Source organism: Anopheles coustani, unplaced genomic scaffold, assembly GCF_943734705.1.
Source record: "Anopheles coustani unplaced genomic scaffold, idAnoCousDA_361_x.2 U_40, whole genome shotgun sequence".
Lineage (NCBI taxonomy): Eukaryota > Metazoa > Arthropoda > Insecta > Diptera > Culicidae > Anopheles > Anopheles coustani.
This window is the reverse complement of record NW_026525253.1, coordinates 35863-53398: the sequence shown is the minus strand read 5'-3', so window position 1 is coordinate 53398 and position 17536 is coordinate 35863. Positions and strand designations below refer to the sequence as shown.

The window sequence follows — 17536 nt, the reverse complement described above, 5'->3', positions numbered from 1 at the left end:
GACGATGCAAAATGGTGTTTAGAAGGTGCTTAAGGTGACTTTAAAGAGAATGAGGACGATGCAAAATGGTGTTTAGAAGGTGCTTAAGGTGACTTTAAAGAGAATGAGACGATGCAAAATGAGGTTTAGAAGGTGCTTAAGGTGACTTTAAAGAGAATGAGACGATGCAAAATGAGGTTTAGAAGGTGCTTAAGTGACTTTAAAGAGAATGAGACGATGCAAAATGAGGTTTAGAAGGTGCTTAAAGTGACTTTAAAGAGAACGAGACGATGCAAAATGAGGTTTAGAAGGTGCTTAAAGTGACTTTAAAGAGAATGAGACGATGCAAAATGGTGTTTAGAAGGTGCTTAAAGTGACTTTAAAGAGAATGAGACGATGCAAAATGAGGTTTAGAAGGTGCTTAAGGTGACTTTAAAGAGAATGAGACGATGCAAAATGAGGTTTAGAAGGTGCTTAAAGTGACTTTAAAGAGAATGAGACGATGCAAAATGAGGTTTAGAAGGTGCTTAAAGTGACTTTAAAGAGAATGAGACGATGCAAAATGGTGTTTAGAAGGTGCTTAAGGTGACTTTAAAGAGAATGAGACGATGCAAAATGAGGTTTAGAAGGTGCTTAAAGTGACTTTAAAGAGAATGAGACGATGCAAAATGGTGTTTAGAAGGTGCTTAAGGTGACTTTAAAGAGAATGAGACGATGCAAAATGGTGTTTAGAAGGTGCTTAAAGTGACTTTAAAGAGAATGAGACGATGCAAAATGAGGTTTAGAGGTGCTTAAAGTGACTTTAAAGAGAATGAGACGATGCAAAATGGTGTTTAGAAGGTGCTTAAAGTGACTTTAAAGAGAATGAGACGATGCAAAATGGTGTTTAGAAGGTGCTTAAAGTGACTTTAAAGAGAATGAGACGATGCAAAATGGTGTTTAGAAGGTGCTTAAAGTGACTTTAAAGAGAATGAGACGATGCAAAATGGTGTTTAGAAGGTGCTTAAGGTGACTTTAAAGAGAATGAGACGATGCAAAATGAGGTTTAGAAGGTGCTTAAAGTGACTTTAAAGAGAATGAGACGATGCAAAATGACGTTTAGAAGGTGCTTAAGGTGACTTTAAAGAGAATGAGACGATGCAAAATGAGGTTTAGAAGGTGCTTAAAGTGACTTTAAAGAGAATGAGACGATGCAAAATGGTGTTTAGAAGGTGCTTAAGGTGACTTTAAAGAGAATGAGACGATGCAAAATGAGGTTTAGAAGGTGCTTAAAGTGACTTTAAAGAGAATGAGACGATGCAAAATGAGGTTTAGAAGGTGCTTAAAGTGACTTTAAAGAGAATGAGACGATGCAAAATGGTGTTTAGAAGGTGCTTAAGGTGACTTTAAAGAGAATGAGACGATGCAAAATGAGGTTTAGAAGGTGCTTAAAGTGACTTTAAAGAGAATGAGACGATGCAAAATGGTGTTTAGAAGGTGCTTAAGGTGACTTTAAAGAGAATGAGACGATGCAAAATGAGGTTTAGAAGGTGCTTAAAGTGACTTTAAAGAGAATGAGACGATGCAAAATGGTGTTTAGAAGGTGCTTAAAGTGACTTTAAAGAGAATGAGACGATGCAAAATGGTGTTTAGAAGGTGCTTAAGGTGACTTTAAAGAGAATGAGACGATGCAAAATGAGGTTTAGAAGGTGCTTAAAGTGACTTTAAAGAGAATGAGACGATGCAAAATGAGGTTTAGAAGGTGCTTAAAGTGACTTTAAAGAGAATGAGACGATGCAAAATGGTGTTTAGAAGGTGCTTAAGGTGACTTTAAAGAGAATGAGACGATGCAAAATGGTGTTTAGAAGGTGCTTAAGGTGACTTTAAAGAGAATGAGACGATGCAAAATGGTGTTTAGAAGGTGCTTAAAGTGACTTTAAAGAGAATGAGACGATGCAAAATGAGGTTTAGAAGGTGCTTAAAGTGACTTTAAAGAGAATGAGACGATGCAAAATGGTGTTTAGAAGGTGCTTAAAGTGACTTTAAAGAGAATGAGACGATGCAAAATGGTGTTTAGAAGGTGCTTAAAGTGACTTTAAAGAGAATGAGACGATGCAAAATGAGGTTTAGAAGGTGCTTAAGGTGACTTTAAAGAGAATGAGACGATGCAAAATGAGGTTTAGAAGGAGCTTAAAGTGACTTTAAAGAGAATGAGACGATGCAAAATGGTGTTTAGAAGGTGCTTAAAGTGACTTTAAAGAGAATGAGACGATGCAAAATGAGGTTTAGAAGGTGCTTAAAGTGACTTTAAAGAGAATGAGACGATGCAAAATGGTGTTTAGAAGGTGCTTAAGGTGACTTTAAAGAGAATGAGACGATGCAAAATGGTGTTTAGAAGGTGCTTAAAGTGACTTTAAAGAGAATGAGACGATGCAAAATGGTGTTTAGAAGGTGCTTAAAGTGACTTTAAAGAGAATGAGACGATGCAAAATGAGGTTTAGAAGGTGCTTAAAGTGACTTTAAAGAGAATGAGACGATGCAAAATGAGGTTTAGAAGGTGCTTAAAGTGACTTTAAAGAGAATGAGACGATGCAAAATGAGGTTTAGAAGGTGCTTAAGGTGACTTTAAAGAGAATGAGACGATGCAAAATGAGGTTTAGAAGGTGCTTAAAGTGACTTTAAAGAGAATGAGACGATGCAAAATGAGGTTTATAAGGTGCTTAAAGTGACTTTAAAGAGAATGAGACGATGCAAAATGGTGTTTAGAAGGTGCTTAAGGTGACTTTAAAGAGAATGAGACGATGCAAAATGAGGTTTAGAAGGTGCTTAAAGTGACTTTAAAGAGAATGAGACGATGCAAAATGGTGTTTAGAAGGTGCTTAAAGTGACTTTAAAGAGAATGAGACGATGCAAAATGGTGTTTAGAAGGTGCTTAAGGTGACTTTAAAGAGAATGAGACGATGCAAAATGGTGTTTAGAAGGTGCTTAAAGTGACTTTAAAGAGAATGAGACGATGCAAAATGAGGTTTAGAAGGTGCTTAAAGTGACTTTAAAGAGAATGAGACGATGCAAAATGGTGTTTAGAAGGTGCTTAAAGTGACTTTAAAGAGAATGAGACGATGCAAAATGAGGTTTAGAAGGTGCTTAAAGTGACTTTAAAGAGAATGAGACGATGCAAAATGAGGTTTAGAAGGTGCTTAAAGTGACTTTAAAGAGAATGAGACGATGCAAAATGGTGTTTAGAAGGTGCTTAAGGTGACTTTAAAGAGAATGAGACGATGCAAAATGAGGTTTAGAAGGTGCTTAAAGTGACTTTAAAGAGAATGAGACGATGCAAAATGAGGTTTAGAAGGTGCTTAAAGTGACTTTAAAGAGAATGAGACGATGCAAAATGGTGTTTAGAAGGTGCTTAAAGTGACTTTAAAGAGAATGAGACGATGCAAAATGGTGTTTAGAAGGTGCTTAAGGTGACTTTAAAGAGAATGAGACGATGCAAAATGAGGTTTAGAAGGTGCTTAAAGTGACTTTAAAGAGAATGAGACGATGCAAAATGAGGTTTAGAAGGTGCTTAAAGTGACTTTAAAGAGAATGAGACGATGCAAAATGGTGTTTAGAAGGTGCTTAAGGTGACTTTAAAGAGAATGAGACGATGCAAAATGAGGTTTAGAAGGTGCTTAAAGTGACTTTAAAGAGAATGAGACGATGCAAAATGAGGTTTAGAAGGTGCTTAAGGTGACTTTAAAGAGAATGAGACGATGCAAAATGAGGTTTAGAAGGTGCTTAAAGTGACTTTAAAGAGAATGAGACGATGCAAAATGGTGTTTAGAAGGTGCTTAAGGTGACTTTAAAGAGAATGAGACGATGCAAAATGGTGTTTAGAAGGTGCTTAAGGTGACTTTAAAGAGAATGAGACGATGCAAAATGAGGTTTAGAAGGTGCTTAAAGTGACTTTAAAGAGAATGAGACGATGCAAAATGGTGTTTAGAAGGTGCTTAAGGTGACTTTAAAGAGAATGAGACGATGCAAAATGGTGTTTAGAAGGTGCTTAAGGTGACTTTAAAGAGAATGAGACGATGCACAATGAGGTTTAGAAGGTGCTTAAAGTGACTTTAAAGAGAATGAGACGATGCAAAATGAGGTTTAGAAGGTGCTTAAAGTGACTTTAAAGAGAATGAGACGATGCAAAATGGTGTTTAGAAGGTGCTTAAGGTGACTTTAAAGAGAATGAGACGATGCAAAATGAGGTTTAGAAGGTGCTTAAGGTGACTTTAAAGAGAATGAGACGATGCAAAATGGTGTTTAGAAGGTGCTTAAGGTGACTTTAAAGAGAATGAGACGATGCAAAATGAGGTTTAGAAGGTGCTTAAAGTGACTTTAAAGAGAATGAGACGATGCAAAATGAGGTTTAGAAGGTGCTTAAAGTGACTTTAAAGAGAATGAGACGATGCAAAATGAGGTTTAGAAGGTGCTTAAAGTGACTTTAAAGAGAATGAGACGATGCAAAATGGTGTTTAGAAGGTGCTTAAAGTGACTTTAAAGAGAATGAGACGATGCAAAATGGTGTTTAGAAGGTGCTTAAGGTGACTTTAAAGAGAATGAGACGATGCAAAATGAGGTTTAGAAGGTGCTTAAAGTGACTTTAAAGAGAATGAGACGATGCAAAATGGTGTTTAGAAGGTGCTTAAGGTGACTTTAAAGAGAATGAGACGATGCAAAATGAGGTTTAGAAGGTGCTTAAAGTGACTTTAAAGAGAATGAGACGATGCAAAATGAGGTTTAGAAGGTGCTTAAGGTGACTTTAAAGAGAATGAGACGATGCAAAATGAGGTTTAGAAGGTGCTTAAAGTGACTTTAAAGAGAATGAGACGATGCAAAATGGTGTTTAGAAGGTGCTTAAGGTGACTTTAAAGAGAATGAGACGATGCAAAATGAGGTTTAGAAGGTGCTTAAAGTGACTTTAAAGAGAATGAGACGATGCAAAATGGTGTTTAGAAGGTGCTTAAGGTGACTTTAAAGAGAATGAGACGATGCAAAATGAGGTTTAGAAGGTGCTTAAAGTGACTTTAAAGAGAATGAGACGATGCAAAATGAGGTTTAGAAGGTGCTTAAAGTGACTTTAAAGAGAATGAGACGATGCAAAATGGTGTTTAGAAGGTGCTTAAAGTGACTTTAAAGAGAATGAGACGATGCAAAATGGTGTTTAGAAGGTGCTTAAGGTGACTTTAAAGAGAATGAGACGATGCAAAATGGTCTTTAGAAGGTGCTTAAAGTGACTTTAAAGAGAATGAGACGATGCAAAATGGTGTTTAGAAGGTGCTTAAAGTGACTTTAAAGAGAATGAGACGATGCAAAATGGTGTTTAGAAGGTGCTTAAAGTGACTTTAAAGAGAATGAGACGATACAAAATGGTGTTTAGAAGGTGCTTAAAGTGACTTTAAAGAGAATGAGACGATGCAAAATGAGGTTTAGAAGGTGCTTAAAGTGACTTTAAAGAGAATGAGACGATGCAAAATGGTGTTTAGAAGGTGCTTAAGGTGACTTTAAAGAGAATGAGACGATGCAAAATGGTGTTTAGAAGGTGCTTAAAGTGACTTTAAAGAGAATGAGACGATGCAAAATGAGGTTTAGAAGGTGCTTAAGGTGACTTTAAAGAGAATGAGACGATGCAAAATGAGGTTTAGAAGGTGCTTAAAGTGACTTTAAAGAGAATGAGACGATGCAAAATGGTGTTTAGAAGGTGCTTAAGGTGACTTTAAAGAGAATGAGACGATGCAAAATGGTGTTTAGAAGGTGCTTAAAGTGACTTTAAAGAGAATGAGACGATGCAAAATGGTGTTTAGAAGGTGCTTAAAGTGACTTTAAAGAGAATGAGACGATGCAAAATGGTGTTTAGAAGGTGCTTAAGGTGACTTTAAAGAGAATGAGACGATGCAAAATGGTGTTTAGAAGGTGCTTAAAGTGACTTTAAAGAGAATGAGACGATGCAAAATGAGGTTTAGAAGGTGCTTAAAGTGACTTTAAAGAGAATGAGACGATGCAAAATGGTGTTTAGAAGGTGCTTAAAGTGACTTTAAAGAGAATGAGACGATGCAAAATGGTGTTTAGAAGGTGCTTAAAGTGACTTTAAAGAGAATGAGACGATGCAAAATGGTGTTTAGAAGGTGCTTAAGGTGACTTTAAAGAGAATGAGACGATGCAAAATGAGGTTTAGAAGGTGCTTAAAGTGACTTTAAAGAGAATGAGACGATGCAAAATGAGGTTTAGAAGGTGCTTAAGGTGACTTTAAAGAGAATGAGACGATGCAAAATGAGGTTTAGAAGGTGCTTAAAGTGACTTTAAAGAGAATGAGACGATGCAAAATGGTGTTTAGAAGGTGCTTAAGGTGACTTTAAAGAGTGGTTGTGGGAAATAATCGCGTTATAATCGAAACAATTATGTCATCCGCGCGATCATGCGATAAGCGCATGATCAATCACGTCATCCGCGCGATCATGCGATAAGCGCATATCAATTATGGCAAATCCCCTCCATGACCCGGAAGATCGTGTGACGTGCCAGACCGCGTGCTGGAATGTCAGCTTATCACCGCGTGCTGGTACGTCACAGGAGAGAGCGCGTGGGAGAGCTTTCGCTACGGGCAACTCTCCCACGCATAGGGAAGTGGAGGGGAGCGATGACACCTATAAAACCGTCGATCAACGGATCGACGGGCCCTCTCGCTTTTCTTACGTATACCTACGAGTAACAAGCTGCTACGCGCCAATCTAATTAAAAAGTGCAAATAAAGTTCCTTTTTAACCTAGTAATTACAACGTGTGAATTCTTCGTGCAAAACGTTCGCCCGCAGCTTCGTGCAAAACATTCGCTCTAGCTTCGTGCAAAACATTCGCTTTAGCTTCGTGCAAAACATTCGCTTTCGCTACGTGCAAAACACTCGCCCATCGCTACGTGCGAGAACATTTTGGTGACCCCGACGTGATAACGTGAAAAGTGCTAAGTGCAAAATTCTGTCACGACTTAAGTATGAATAACGAGAACGAAAACATCGTGGCCGAGGCCTTGCGGCTACTTACCGCCCTAGAGGGCAGCGTAAAGGAGGTGGCCGCAAGCCTCGATGCGAAGATGCAACCGGAGGTGGCCGCCGTGAAGGTGGACATCTTGGCGTCCCTGTGGCGGGACGGGAACGCCGCGCTGATGCGCGTCGAAAGTGTCACCGGCCCCCATCCGCGCAGGGGCCCCTTCACGGAGGCTTATGCGGCAGCCATGGCGGCTGCAACCAAGCGCCGTGAGGGAGCCGCCTCCAAACCGTCCATTTTGGACACCACGATGGCGGGGCAGCCATCGCGAGCAGACCACCTGCCTCGCATAGAACTGCCCAAGTTCGAGGGCTCGCCCTCCGAATGGCCCGCGTTCTCGAGTCGATTCGAGAAGCGCGTGGCCGGACTTACGGAGGACTCCGATAAATTCGCCTTTTTGATAAAATGCCTCGAGCGGTGCGACATCGCGAGGCACAGTTGTGAGGCATTCGAAAACGCCGGAATGCCGTTCGCCCAAGCTTGGGCCAAGCTGGAGGAGAGATTTTATAAGAAGCGGGTGGCATTTATGGGCCACATCCGCAAAATCCTCGAACTGCCCAGGATGAGCTCTCCGTCGGCGAACGCGTTGATGCGCGTCATCGACGTAGTGGAGACGGCCGTGGCCTCAGCCCGCCAGATCGCCGAGGCTGGCGATTCCACCTCCGTGGTGGAAGACGGGCTGATTGTCGCGCTCGTAATGGACAAGCTAGACGCTGAAACCATTGCGAGCGTGACACGGCGTGCGGACCAGCAGCTCATCCCTACGTGGGTTGAGCTGCGTCGCGAGCTGGATGGGCTGGCTAATAAAATTTATTATCAGCCCAAGCGGAAGGAAGATGCGGATCGAGCGCGTGGAGCGAACCAGCGAGCAGCACGGACGGTGCTAGCTGCAACCGTCACCCCGAAGCCTGCTGCCATCGCCTCCAGGCCTGCGCGGAGGGCGCCGGCGACCCAGCCAGCCGCTGCCGCCATCGTTCCCGCCAGCACCAGTACGAAGGTAAGAACGGGGGGTCAGGGGGCTGGGACGCGACGGTGTTACGCGTGTGACAGGACGGGCCACGTGACGACGGTGTGCCCGGAGCTGCGCGCGCGGTCCGTAATTCAGTGCATTAATTACATTATGGACCGCCGCAAGTGCATGAACTGCTTCTCGAAGGACCATCCGGCCAATGCATGCCCGAGTGAGCGGAGGTGCCAGGTGTGTGGCAAGAAGCACCACACAATGCTCCACGTGCACTCCGACCCGACGCCGGAGTGACTTGCCCACTCCGTGCCCTCACTCCGCGCCCGCTCCGTGCATCCGAACCCCAGTGCCGTGTCCCGCCGTTCCCGCTTCGTGCGTCCTCGCGTGTGCTCCGTGCGTCCTCGCGTGTGCGCCGTGCCTCGCCCCCCGTGCTTCGTGCCCCGTGTGTGCTCCGTGCTTCCTCGTGCTACCGCGCCGCCCAGTGCCTGCTGCTTGCCGCCTGGTGCCCGCGCCGTGCCGAGTGAATCCAGCTTCGTGCCCCGCCGCTCCAGCTCCGTGCCTCGCCGCTCCCGCTCCGTGCTTCCTCGTGCTACCGCGCCGCCCAGTGCCTGCTGCTTGCCGCCTGGTGCCCGCGCCGTGCCGAGTGAATCCAGCTTCGTGCCCCACCGCTCCAGCTCCGTGCCTCGCCGCTCCCGCTCCGTGCTTCCTCGTGCTACCGCGCCGCCCAGTGCCTGCTGCTTGCCGCCTGGTGCCCGCGCCGTGCCGAGTGAATCCAGCTTCGTGCCCCGCCGCTCCAGCTCCGTGCCTCGCCGCTCCCGCTCCGTGCTTCCTCGTGCTACCGCGCCGCCCAGTGCCTGCTGCTTGCCGCCTGGTGCCCGCGCCGTGCCGAGTGAATCCAGCTTCGTGCCCCGCCGCTCCAGCTCCGTGCCTCGCCGCTCCAGCTTCGTGCTTCCTCGTGCTACCGCGCCGCCCAGTGCCTGCTGCTTGCCGCCTGGTGCCCGCGCCGTGCCGAGTGAATCCAGCTTCGTGCCTCGCCGTTCCCGCTCCGTGCTTCCTCGTGCTACCGCGCCGCCCAGTGCCTGCTGCTTGCCACCTGGTGCCCGCGCCGTGCCGAGTTACTCCAGCTTCGTGCCTCGACGTTCCCGCTCCGTGCCTCCTCGTGCCACCGCGCCGCCCAGTGCCTGCTGCTTGCCGCCTGGTGCCCGCGCCGTGCCGAGTGACTCCAGTTTCGTGCCCCGCCGTTCCCGCTCCGTGCTTCCTCGTGCTACCGCGCCGCCCAGTGCCTGCTGCTTGCCGCCTGGTGCCCGCGCCGTGCCGAGTTACTCCAGCTTCGTGCCTCGACGTTCCCGCTCCGTGCCTCCTCGTGCCACCGCGCCGCCCAGTGCCTGCTGCTTGCCGCCTGGTGCCCGCGCCGTGCCGAGTGACTCCAGTTTCGTGCCCCGCCGTTCCCGCTCCGTGCTTCCTCGTGCTGCCGAAACGCCCAGGGACTGTAGTCTGCCGCCCGGTGTCCAAGCTTTGCTGAGTCACGCAAGCTGCGTACAGGTATGTGCCCGTTCTGTTCCTTTAAATGTCACCGTGCCGCCCGGTTCCTGCTCCGTGCCTCTTCGTGTTGCCGCGCCGCCCAGTGCCTGCCTCTTGCCGCCTGGTGCTCGCGCCGCTTCTCGTTCCTGCTCCGTGCCTCTTCGTGTTGCCGCGCCGCCCAGTGCCTGCCACTTGCCGCCTGGTGCTCGCGCCGCTTCTCGTTCCTGCTCCGTGCCCCTTCGTGTTGCCGCGCCGCCCAGTGCCTGCCTCTTGTCGCCTGGTGTTCGCGCCGCTTCTAGTTCCTGCTCCGTGCCTCTTCGTGTTGCCGCGCCGCCCAGTGCCTGCCTCTTGCCGCCTGGTGCTCGCGCCGCTTCTCGTTCCTGCTCCGTGCCTCTTCGTGTTGCCGCGCCGCCCAGTGCCTGCCACTTGCCGCCTGGTGCTCGCGCCGCTTCTCGTTCCTGCTCCGTGCCTCTTCGTGTTGCCGCGCCGCCCAGTGCCTGCCTCTCGTCGCCTGGTGCTCGCGCCGCTTCTAGTTCCTGCTCCGTGCCTCTTCGTGTTGCCGCGCCGCCCAGTGCCTGCCTCTTGCCGCCTGGTGCTCGCGCCGCTTCTCGTTCCTGCTCCGTGCCTCTTCGTGTTGCCGCGCCGCCCAGTGCCTGCCACTTGCCGCCTGGTGCTCGCGCCGCTTCTCGTTCCTGCTCCGTGCCTCTTCGTGTTGCCGCGCCGCCCAGTGCCTGCCTCTTGTCGCCTGGTGCTCGCGCCGCTTCTAGTTCCTGCTCCGTGCCTCTTCGTGTTGCCGCGCCGCCCAGTGCCTGCCTCTTGTCGCCTGGTGCTCGCGCCGCTTTTAGTTCCTGCTCCGTGCCTCTTCGTGTTGCCGCGCCGCCCAGTGCCTGCCTCTTGTCGCCTGGTGCTCGCGCCGCTTCTAGTTCCTGCTCCGTGCCTCTTCGTGTTGCCGCGCCGCCCAGTGCCTGCCTATTTCTGCCTGGTGCTCGCGCCGCCCCGCGTTCCTGCTCCGTGCCTCTTCGGATTCATTCTACACCCAGAAGCTGTTGTCTGCCGCATGCTGCATCCAACATCCCGAGGAGATCCCGCTCCGTGCTTCGCTCCGGCTCCCTGCAGCATCGTGCTTGTCCTGCGCCTCGTCCTGATGAATCCATCCCACAGGGTGGTAATGCCCCCCCTTCGGGCTCCAATTCATCGAGTGATCCTGCTGCCGATTCTTGCCAATCAAGTCGTGCCTTGGTTGACATTTCACCAACGGAAGACATCCCGCTACTGGACAACTACGTGCTGCTCGCTACTGTCGCGATACTCATCCAGGACAACATGGGGATGTGGCAACGGATCCGATGCGTGCTCGACTCCGGCAGCCAAATCGAGGCAATCACCAAGAATGCGGTCAAGCGTCTTGGATTAGCGATGCACCCTGCACGATTGACGCTGAGTGGCGTGGGGAGCAAAATCCCAGTAACCCAACAAATACGAGCGAAGATTACGTCGATTGACGGCAGCTGCTCTGAGGATGTCGGATTCTTCGTGATTCCCGGTCTCAGTGATCAACCGGCTCGTGCCATCAGACAAGACGAATTGGACCTGCCAGAGGCCAAGTTCCTAGCAGATGCGGAATTCTACCATCCTGGAACAATCGACGCTATCTTAGGTGCCAGAATATGCTTCGACGCACTCAAGACAGGGCTGCGTCGCCTCCCAAATGGCTTGACCCTCCAGAATTCTAAATTCGGATGGCTCGTGGGAGGAATGCTACGTGACACGACTTCAGCCGATCTATACGAACACAGTTGTCTAGCTACGTGCGTCGATGACCTAAAGGAGATCCTCGAACGATTCTGGAGAATCAAAGAACTCCCAAATGATGCCGCCGACTCCACGGTTTGGAAGTCTCACGAACTAGAGACGCACTTTAAGGAGCATACCACCATCGCTGACGATGGACGATACATCGTACAAATTCCCTTACGGGGGGAGCTAAACCAGCTGGGAGATTCAATGGGGCAAGCAAGACGCCGCTTGCTAGCCCTAGAAAGACGTCTCGCCAGCCATGAGCCCACCTACGCAGAATATCGAAAGTTCATGCGAGAGTACCAAGAGCTGGGCCACATGTGCCCAGTATCAACGGAGGAGCTCCCCAAAGTACGCTACGTGATTCCCCACTCTTGCGTGGTCAAGCCAGACTCGACTACCACAAAACTACGCGTTGTGTTCGACGCCAGCGCGAAATCAACGACGGGAATCTCGCTGAACGACCTCCAAGCCGTAGGACCCGTGATCCAGCCTGACTTGTTCCGAATCTGGCTAGATTTCCGTACTCAAACCGTGGTGGCGACTGCCGACATCGTGAAGATGTACCGTCAAGTGTGGGTATCCGAGCCCGACACTTGGATGCAGTGCATTCTGTGGCGCGACAAGCCAAAGGACACGATGCAACTATTCAGACTCCTCACTGTTACGTACGGTGAGGCTGCTTCGTCTTATTTGGCCTGCAGGGCGTTGTTCGAAGCCGGGGAAGAAGTGCGGACTTCCGATCCCCAGACAGCTGACGCCATCCAATCATCGTTCTACGTGGACAACCTTTCGTTGGGCGCATCGACTCCCGAGCAGCTACGTGAGCTTATGACCAGCGTCGAGCGAGCACTCAACATACGCGGGATGCCATTGCGAAAGTGGGCATCTAACTCACCAGAGATCACCAGTAAAATCCCGGTGGAACACCGCGATACAACTGTACAGATTGGTGAGAAGCAGGCCATCAAGTTGCTCGGCCTGGCTTGGTGCCCTACAGAGGATACGTTCCAGCTCGTAGTCCAGGATGAGTTCTACGAGCCTTTGGGTTCATTGGAGAAACGACGTTTAGCATCCAAAGTTGGCAAGCTGTATGATCCTATCGGGATCCTCCAACCAGTGATAGTCACCGGAAAGATTCTGCTACAAGACCTCTGGCGAGATGGCTTCGGATGGGATGAAGCCGCATCACCTCGCATGATCGAAAGCTGGAACGGATTCGCCAGCCACCTGTCGCTTCTCAGACAGCTCCCAATCCCAAGGATGGCGCTGCCCAGCGAACCTCAGGGCGCGATCATGTACGGCTTCAGCGACGCATCTACGAAGGCCTTTGGATGCGCCATTTACCTTCGCTTTCTGGACGGTGAAGGAAACCCGCAATCTCGGTTGCTGTGCTCCAGGTCGCGATTGGCACCCATCGAAGAGGTGACTTTGCCGCGACTCGAACTGCAAGGAGCTCTGCTCCTAGCTCGCCTTTATGCCAAAATAAAGGACGCCTTTGGCACCCGGATAAGCCAAACTCGTTGGTGGACTGACTCTCAGGTGGTACTGGCTTGGATACGTTCCGACAACACCAAGTGGGGAGTCTACGTTAAGAACCGGGTGGAGAAAATTCACGCTGCCACGAATCGTCTGGATTGGAGCTACGTGCCGACGAAACTCAACCCAGCAGACCTCGTGTCCAGAGGACTTCCTGCCAACAAGCTTATAAACAGCGAGACTGCGAGTTTTTGGCTGAACGGACCGAGTTTCATAGTCAATGATGAAAGGCCCGTTATGCCTCAACTAAACTACGTGACTGCGCTGGAGGAAGCTGTCGACGCTCCTCTATTGTTGACGGCCATGGTGGGGAACGATTGTGATGACTTGTTATCCCAGTACAAGCACCACAACTCGTTCATCATGACAAGACGACATTTCGCGTGGCTCGGTAGAGCAATCTTTAACTTACGCGCACCCTCATCCTCCGTGGAGAAAAAATCAGGACCCCTTCAGCTCGACGAATTGGAGTACGGACTCCAACTGATAGTACGGGTGATGCAAGCTACGTGCTTTCCCAATGAGGTCAAGGAGATGCAAGACTCCGGGTCAGTTACGCCCAAGGGTTCGATGCAGCATCTCGACCCGATAGTCAGGGATAAGATCATCTGTGTGCGGGGACGACTAGGAAACTCAGATCTGGCTGACGACGCCAAGGCACCTTTCCTAGTACCAAAGTCGCATCCCTTCTCCCGCGTAATCATCCGCCATTTGCACGAGCACAATTTCCATGCGGGAACTGAGCTGATCATGGCCGAATTCCGTGCGAGATTCTGGATGCGAGACCTGCGAAGAACAGTCGTCGGGGTAACCTCGAGATGCGTAATTTGTGCCCGAGCGCGCCCAAGACAATACGCCCAGCAGATGGGACAGCTGCCGTCGGCTCGCGTCAACGTGTCTCCCGCCTTCACCCACACCGGCGTGGACCTGTGTGGCCCCTTCGAAATCGTTTCAAATGCTCGATCAGGCAAGCGTAGAACGGTCTACGTTTGTATCTTCGTGTGTTTCACTACGAAGGCCACGCACTTGGAGGTAGTGGAAGATCAGTCGACATCGGCGTTCATCTCAGCTCTATTACGATTCGTGTCCCTACGTGGAAGACCTGACACGATCTACTCCGACAACGGCCGCAACTTCGTGGGAGCTGCCAGAGAATTGACCCTGCTTCGCAAGACTCACAACAACCGGGAATTCCAGGACGAAGTGGTGAGCTTGGCAGCGGACAGCGGAATTCGTTTCTCGTTTATCCCTCCCAGGAGCCCAAACTTCGGAGGGCTTTGGGAGGCCAACATCAAGGTGGCAAAACGATTGTTCAAGGCCGCCGCAAAGGGAGCCCAGCTGAACTTGGTAGAGCTACAGACGTTACTCTACCAAATTTCGGCCATTCTCAACTCCAGGCCGCTCACCGCAATCCACTCCAGTCCGGAATCGGTAGAGGCACTTACCCCTGCGCACTTCCTCATCGGACGAGCATCATTCACCACTCCTGCCCCGCTTGGAGACGATGACACGGTCGGTGTCAAAACTCGCTGGAAGCGAGTCCAGAAACTCGCTCAGCAATTCTGGTCCCGTTGGCGAACTGAGTACCTTGCCCAGTTGCGTTGTAGTGCGAAGTGGACGAAACGCACTACAAACTTGCAGACGGGCCAGATCGTGCTAGTCGGTGATGACAACCTACCCGTTGGACGATGGCCCATGGGCCTGGTCGTCAAAACCTACGTGGGACCCGACGGCATCGTACGTGTCGCTGACATACGAACAAGCAGCGGCATCTACAAGCGCAACGTGAGGCTGTTGGCACCCCTCCCAGTTGAGGCCGCTGAAACGGAAGTATCCAAGGAGCATTCGGGCGCACCTGACTCTTCCGTATCCGACGCAGCGCCAAACGAACAACTTGAGGGATCAGCAGCGCAGTGTCCTCCTGACTCGACTCCTGGCTACGTGCCGCCGACGACCCCTGAGCATGAGGACGACCCACCACCTACGTGCGGAATTTGGGACGGTCGCCTGCGTCCCAAAGGGGGGAGGAATGGTTGTGGGAAATAATCGCGTTATAATCGAAACAATTATGTCATCCGCGCGATCATGCGATAAGCGCATGATCAATCACGTCATCCGCGCGATCATGCGATAAGCGCATATCAATTATGGCAAATCCCCTCCATGACCCGGAAGATCGTGTGACGTGCCAGACCGCGTGCTGGAATGTCAGCTTATCACCGCGTGCTGGTACGTCACAGGAGAGAGCGCGTGGGAGAGCTTTCGCTACGGGCAACTCTCCCACGCATAGGGAAGTGGAGGGGAGCGATGACACCTATAAAACCGTCGATCAACGGATCGACGGGCCCTCTCGCTTTTCTTACGTATACCTACGAGTAACAAGCTGCTACGCGCCAATCTAATTAAAAAGTGCAAATAAAGTTCCTTTTTAACCTAGTAATTACAACGTGTGAATTCTTCGTGCAAAACGTTCGCCCGCAGCTTCGTGCAAAACATTCGCTCTAGCTTCGTGCAAAACATTCGCTTTAGCTTCGTGCAAAACATTCGCTTTCGCTACGTGCAAAACACTCGCCCATCGCTACGTGCGAGAACAAAGAGAATGAGACGATGCAAAATGAGGTTTAGAAGGTGCTTAAAGTGACTTTAAAGAGAATGAGACGATGCAAAATGAGGTTTAGAAGGTGCTTAAAGTGACTTTAAAGAGAATGAGACGATGCAAAATGGTGTTTAGAAGGTGCTTAAAGTGACTTTAAAGAGAATGAGACGATGCAAAATGAGGTTTAGAAGGTGCTTAAAGTGACTTTAAAGAGAATGAGACGATGCAAAATGGTGTTTAGAAGGTGCTTAAAGTGACTTTAAAGAGAATGAGACGATGCAAAATGGTGTTTAGAAGGTGCTTAAGGTGACTTTAAAGAGAATGAGACGATGCAAAATGAGGTTTAGAAGGTGCTTAAAGTGACTTTAAAGAGAATGAGACGATGCAAAATGAGGTTTAGAAGGTGCTTAAAGTGACTTTAAAGAGAATGAGACGATGCAAAATGAGGTTTAGAAGGTGCATAAAGTGACTTTAAAGAGAATGAGACGATGCAAAATGGTGTTTAGAAGGTGCTTAAAGTGACTTTAAAGAGAATGAGACGATGCAAAATGGTGTTTAGAAGGTGCTTAAAGTGACTTTAAAGAGAATGAGACGATGCAAAATGGTGTTTAGAAGGTGCTTAAGGTGACTTTAAAGAGAATGAGACGATGCAAAATGAGGTTTAGAAGGTGCTTAAAGTGACTTTAAAGAGAATGAGACGATGCAAAATGGTGTTTAGAAGGTGCTTAAGGTGACTTTAAAGAGAATGAGACGATGCAAAATGAGGTTTAGAAGGTGCTTAAAGTGACTTTAAAGAGAATGAGACGATGCAAAATGAGGTTTAGAAGGTGCTTAAGGTGACTTTAAAGAGAATGAGACGATGCAAAATGGTGTTTAGAAGGTGCTTAAAGTGACTTTAAAGAGAATGAGACGATGCAAAATGGTGTTTAGAAGGTGCTTAAGGTAACTTTAAAGAGAATGAGACGGTGCAAAATGAGGTTTAGAAGGTGCTTAAAGTGACTTTAAAGAGAATGAGACGATGCAAAATGGTGTTTAGAAGGTGCTTAAGGTGACTTTAAAGAGAATGAGACGATGCAAAATGGTGTTTAGAAGGTGCTTAAAGTGACTTTAAAGAGAATGAGACGATGCAAAATGGTGTTTAGAAGGTGCTTAAGGTGACTTTAAAGAGAATGAGACGATGCAAAATGAGGTTTAGAAGGTGCTTAAAGTGACTTTAAAGAGAATGAGACGATGCAAAATGAGGTTTAGAAGGTGCTTAAGGTGACTTTAAAGAGAATGAGACGATGCAAAATGAGGTTTAGAAGGTGCTTAAAGTGACTTTAAAGAGAATGAGACGATGCAAAATGGTGTTTAGAAGGTGCTTAAGGTGACTTTAAAGAGAATGAGACGATGCAAAATGGTGTTTAGAAGGTGCTTAAAGTGACTTTAAAGAGAATGAGACGATGCAAAATGGTGTTTAGAAGGTGCTTAAAGTGACTTTAAAGAGAATGAGACGATGCAAAATGGTGTTTAGAAGGTGCTTAAGGTGACTTTAAAGAGAATGAGACGATGCAAAATGGTGTTTAGAAGGTGCTTAAAGTGACTTTAAAGAGAATGAGACGATGCAAAATGAGGTTTAGAAGGTGCTTAAAGTGACTTTAAAGAGAATGAGACGATGCAAAATGGTGTTTAGAAGGTGCTTAAAGTGACTTTAAAGAGAATGAGACGATGCAAAATGGTGTTTAGAAGGTGCTTAAAGTGACTTTAAAGAGAATGAGACGATGCAAAATGGTGTTTAGAAGGTGCTTAAAGTGACTTTAAAGAGAATGAGACGATGCAAAATGGTGTTTAGAAGGTGCTTAAGGTGACTTTAAAGAGAATGAGACGATGCAAAATGAGGTTTAGAAGGTGCTTAAAGTGACTTTAAAGAGAATGAGACGATGCAAAATGAGGTTTAGAAGGTGCTTAAGGTGACTTTAAAGAGAATGAGACGATGCAAAATGAGGTTTAGAAGGTGCTTAAAGTGACTTTAAAGAGAATGAGACGATGCAAAATGGTGTTTAGAAGGTGCTTAAGGTGACTTTAAAGAGAATGAGACGATGCAAA

At 48.2% G+C, this 17536-nt stretch overlaps 1 protein-coding gene across 1 annotated transcript; it reads left to right on the top strand.

The window, feature by feature from the left end:
* Nucleotides 1-6981: 6981 nt before the first annotated feature.
* LOC131271146 (uncharacterized) lies at nt 6982-14840 on the top strand (the record flags this gene model as incomplete). Its single annotated transcript, XM_058272532.1, has 2 exons — nt 6982-8031; nt 10681-14840. Coding segments are annotated over exons 1-2 (5210 nt in total), but the record flags the coding sequence as incomplete, so codon positions are not given.
* Nucleotides 14841-17536: the final 2696 nt, after the last annotated feature.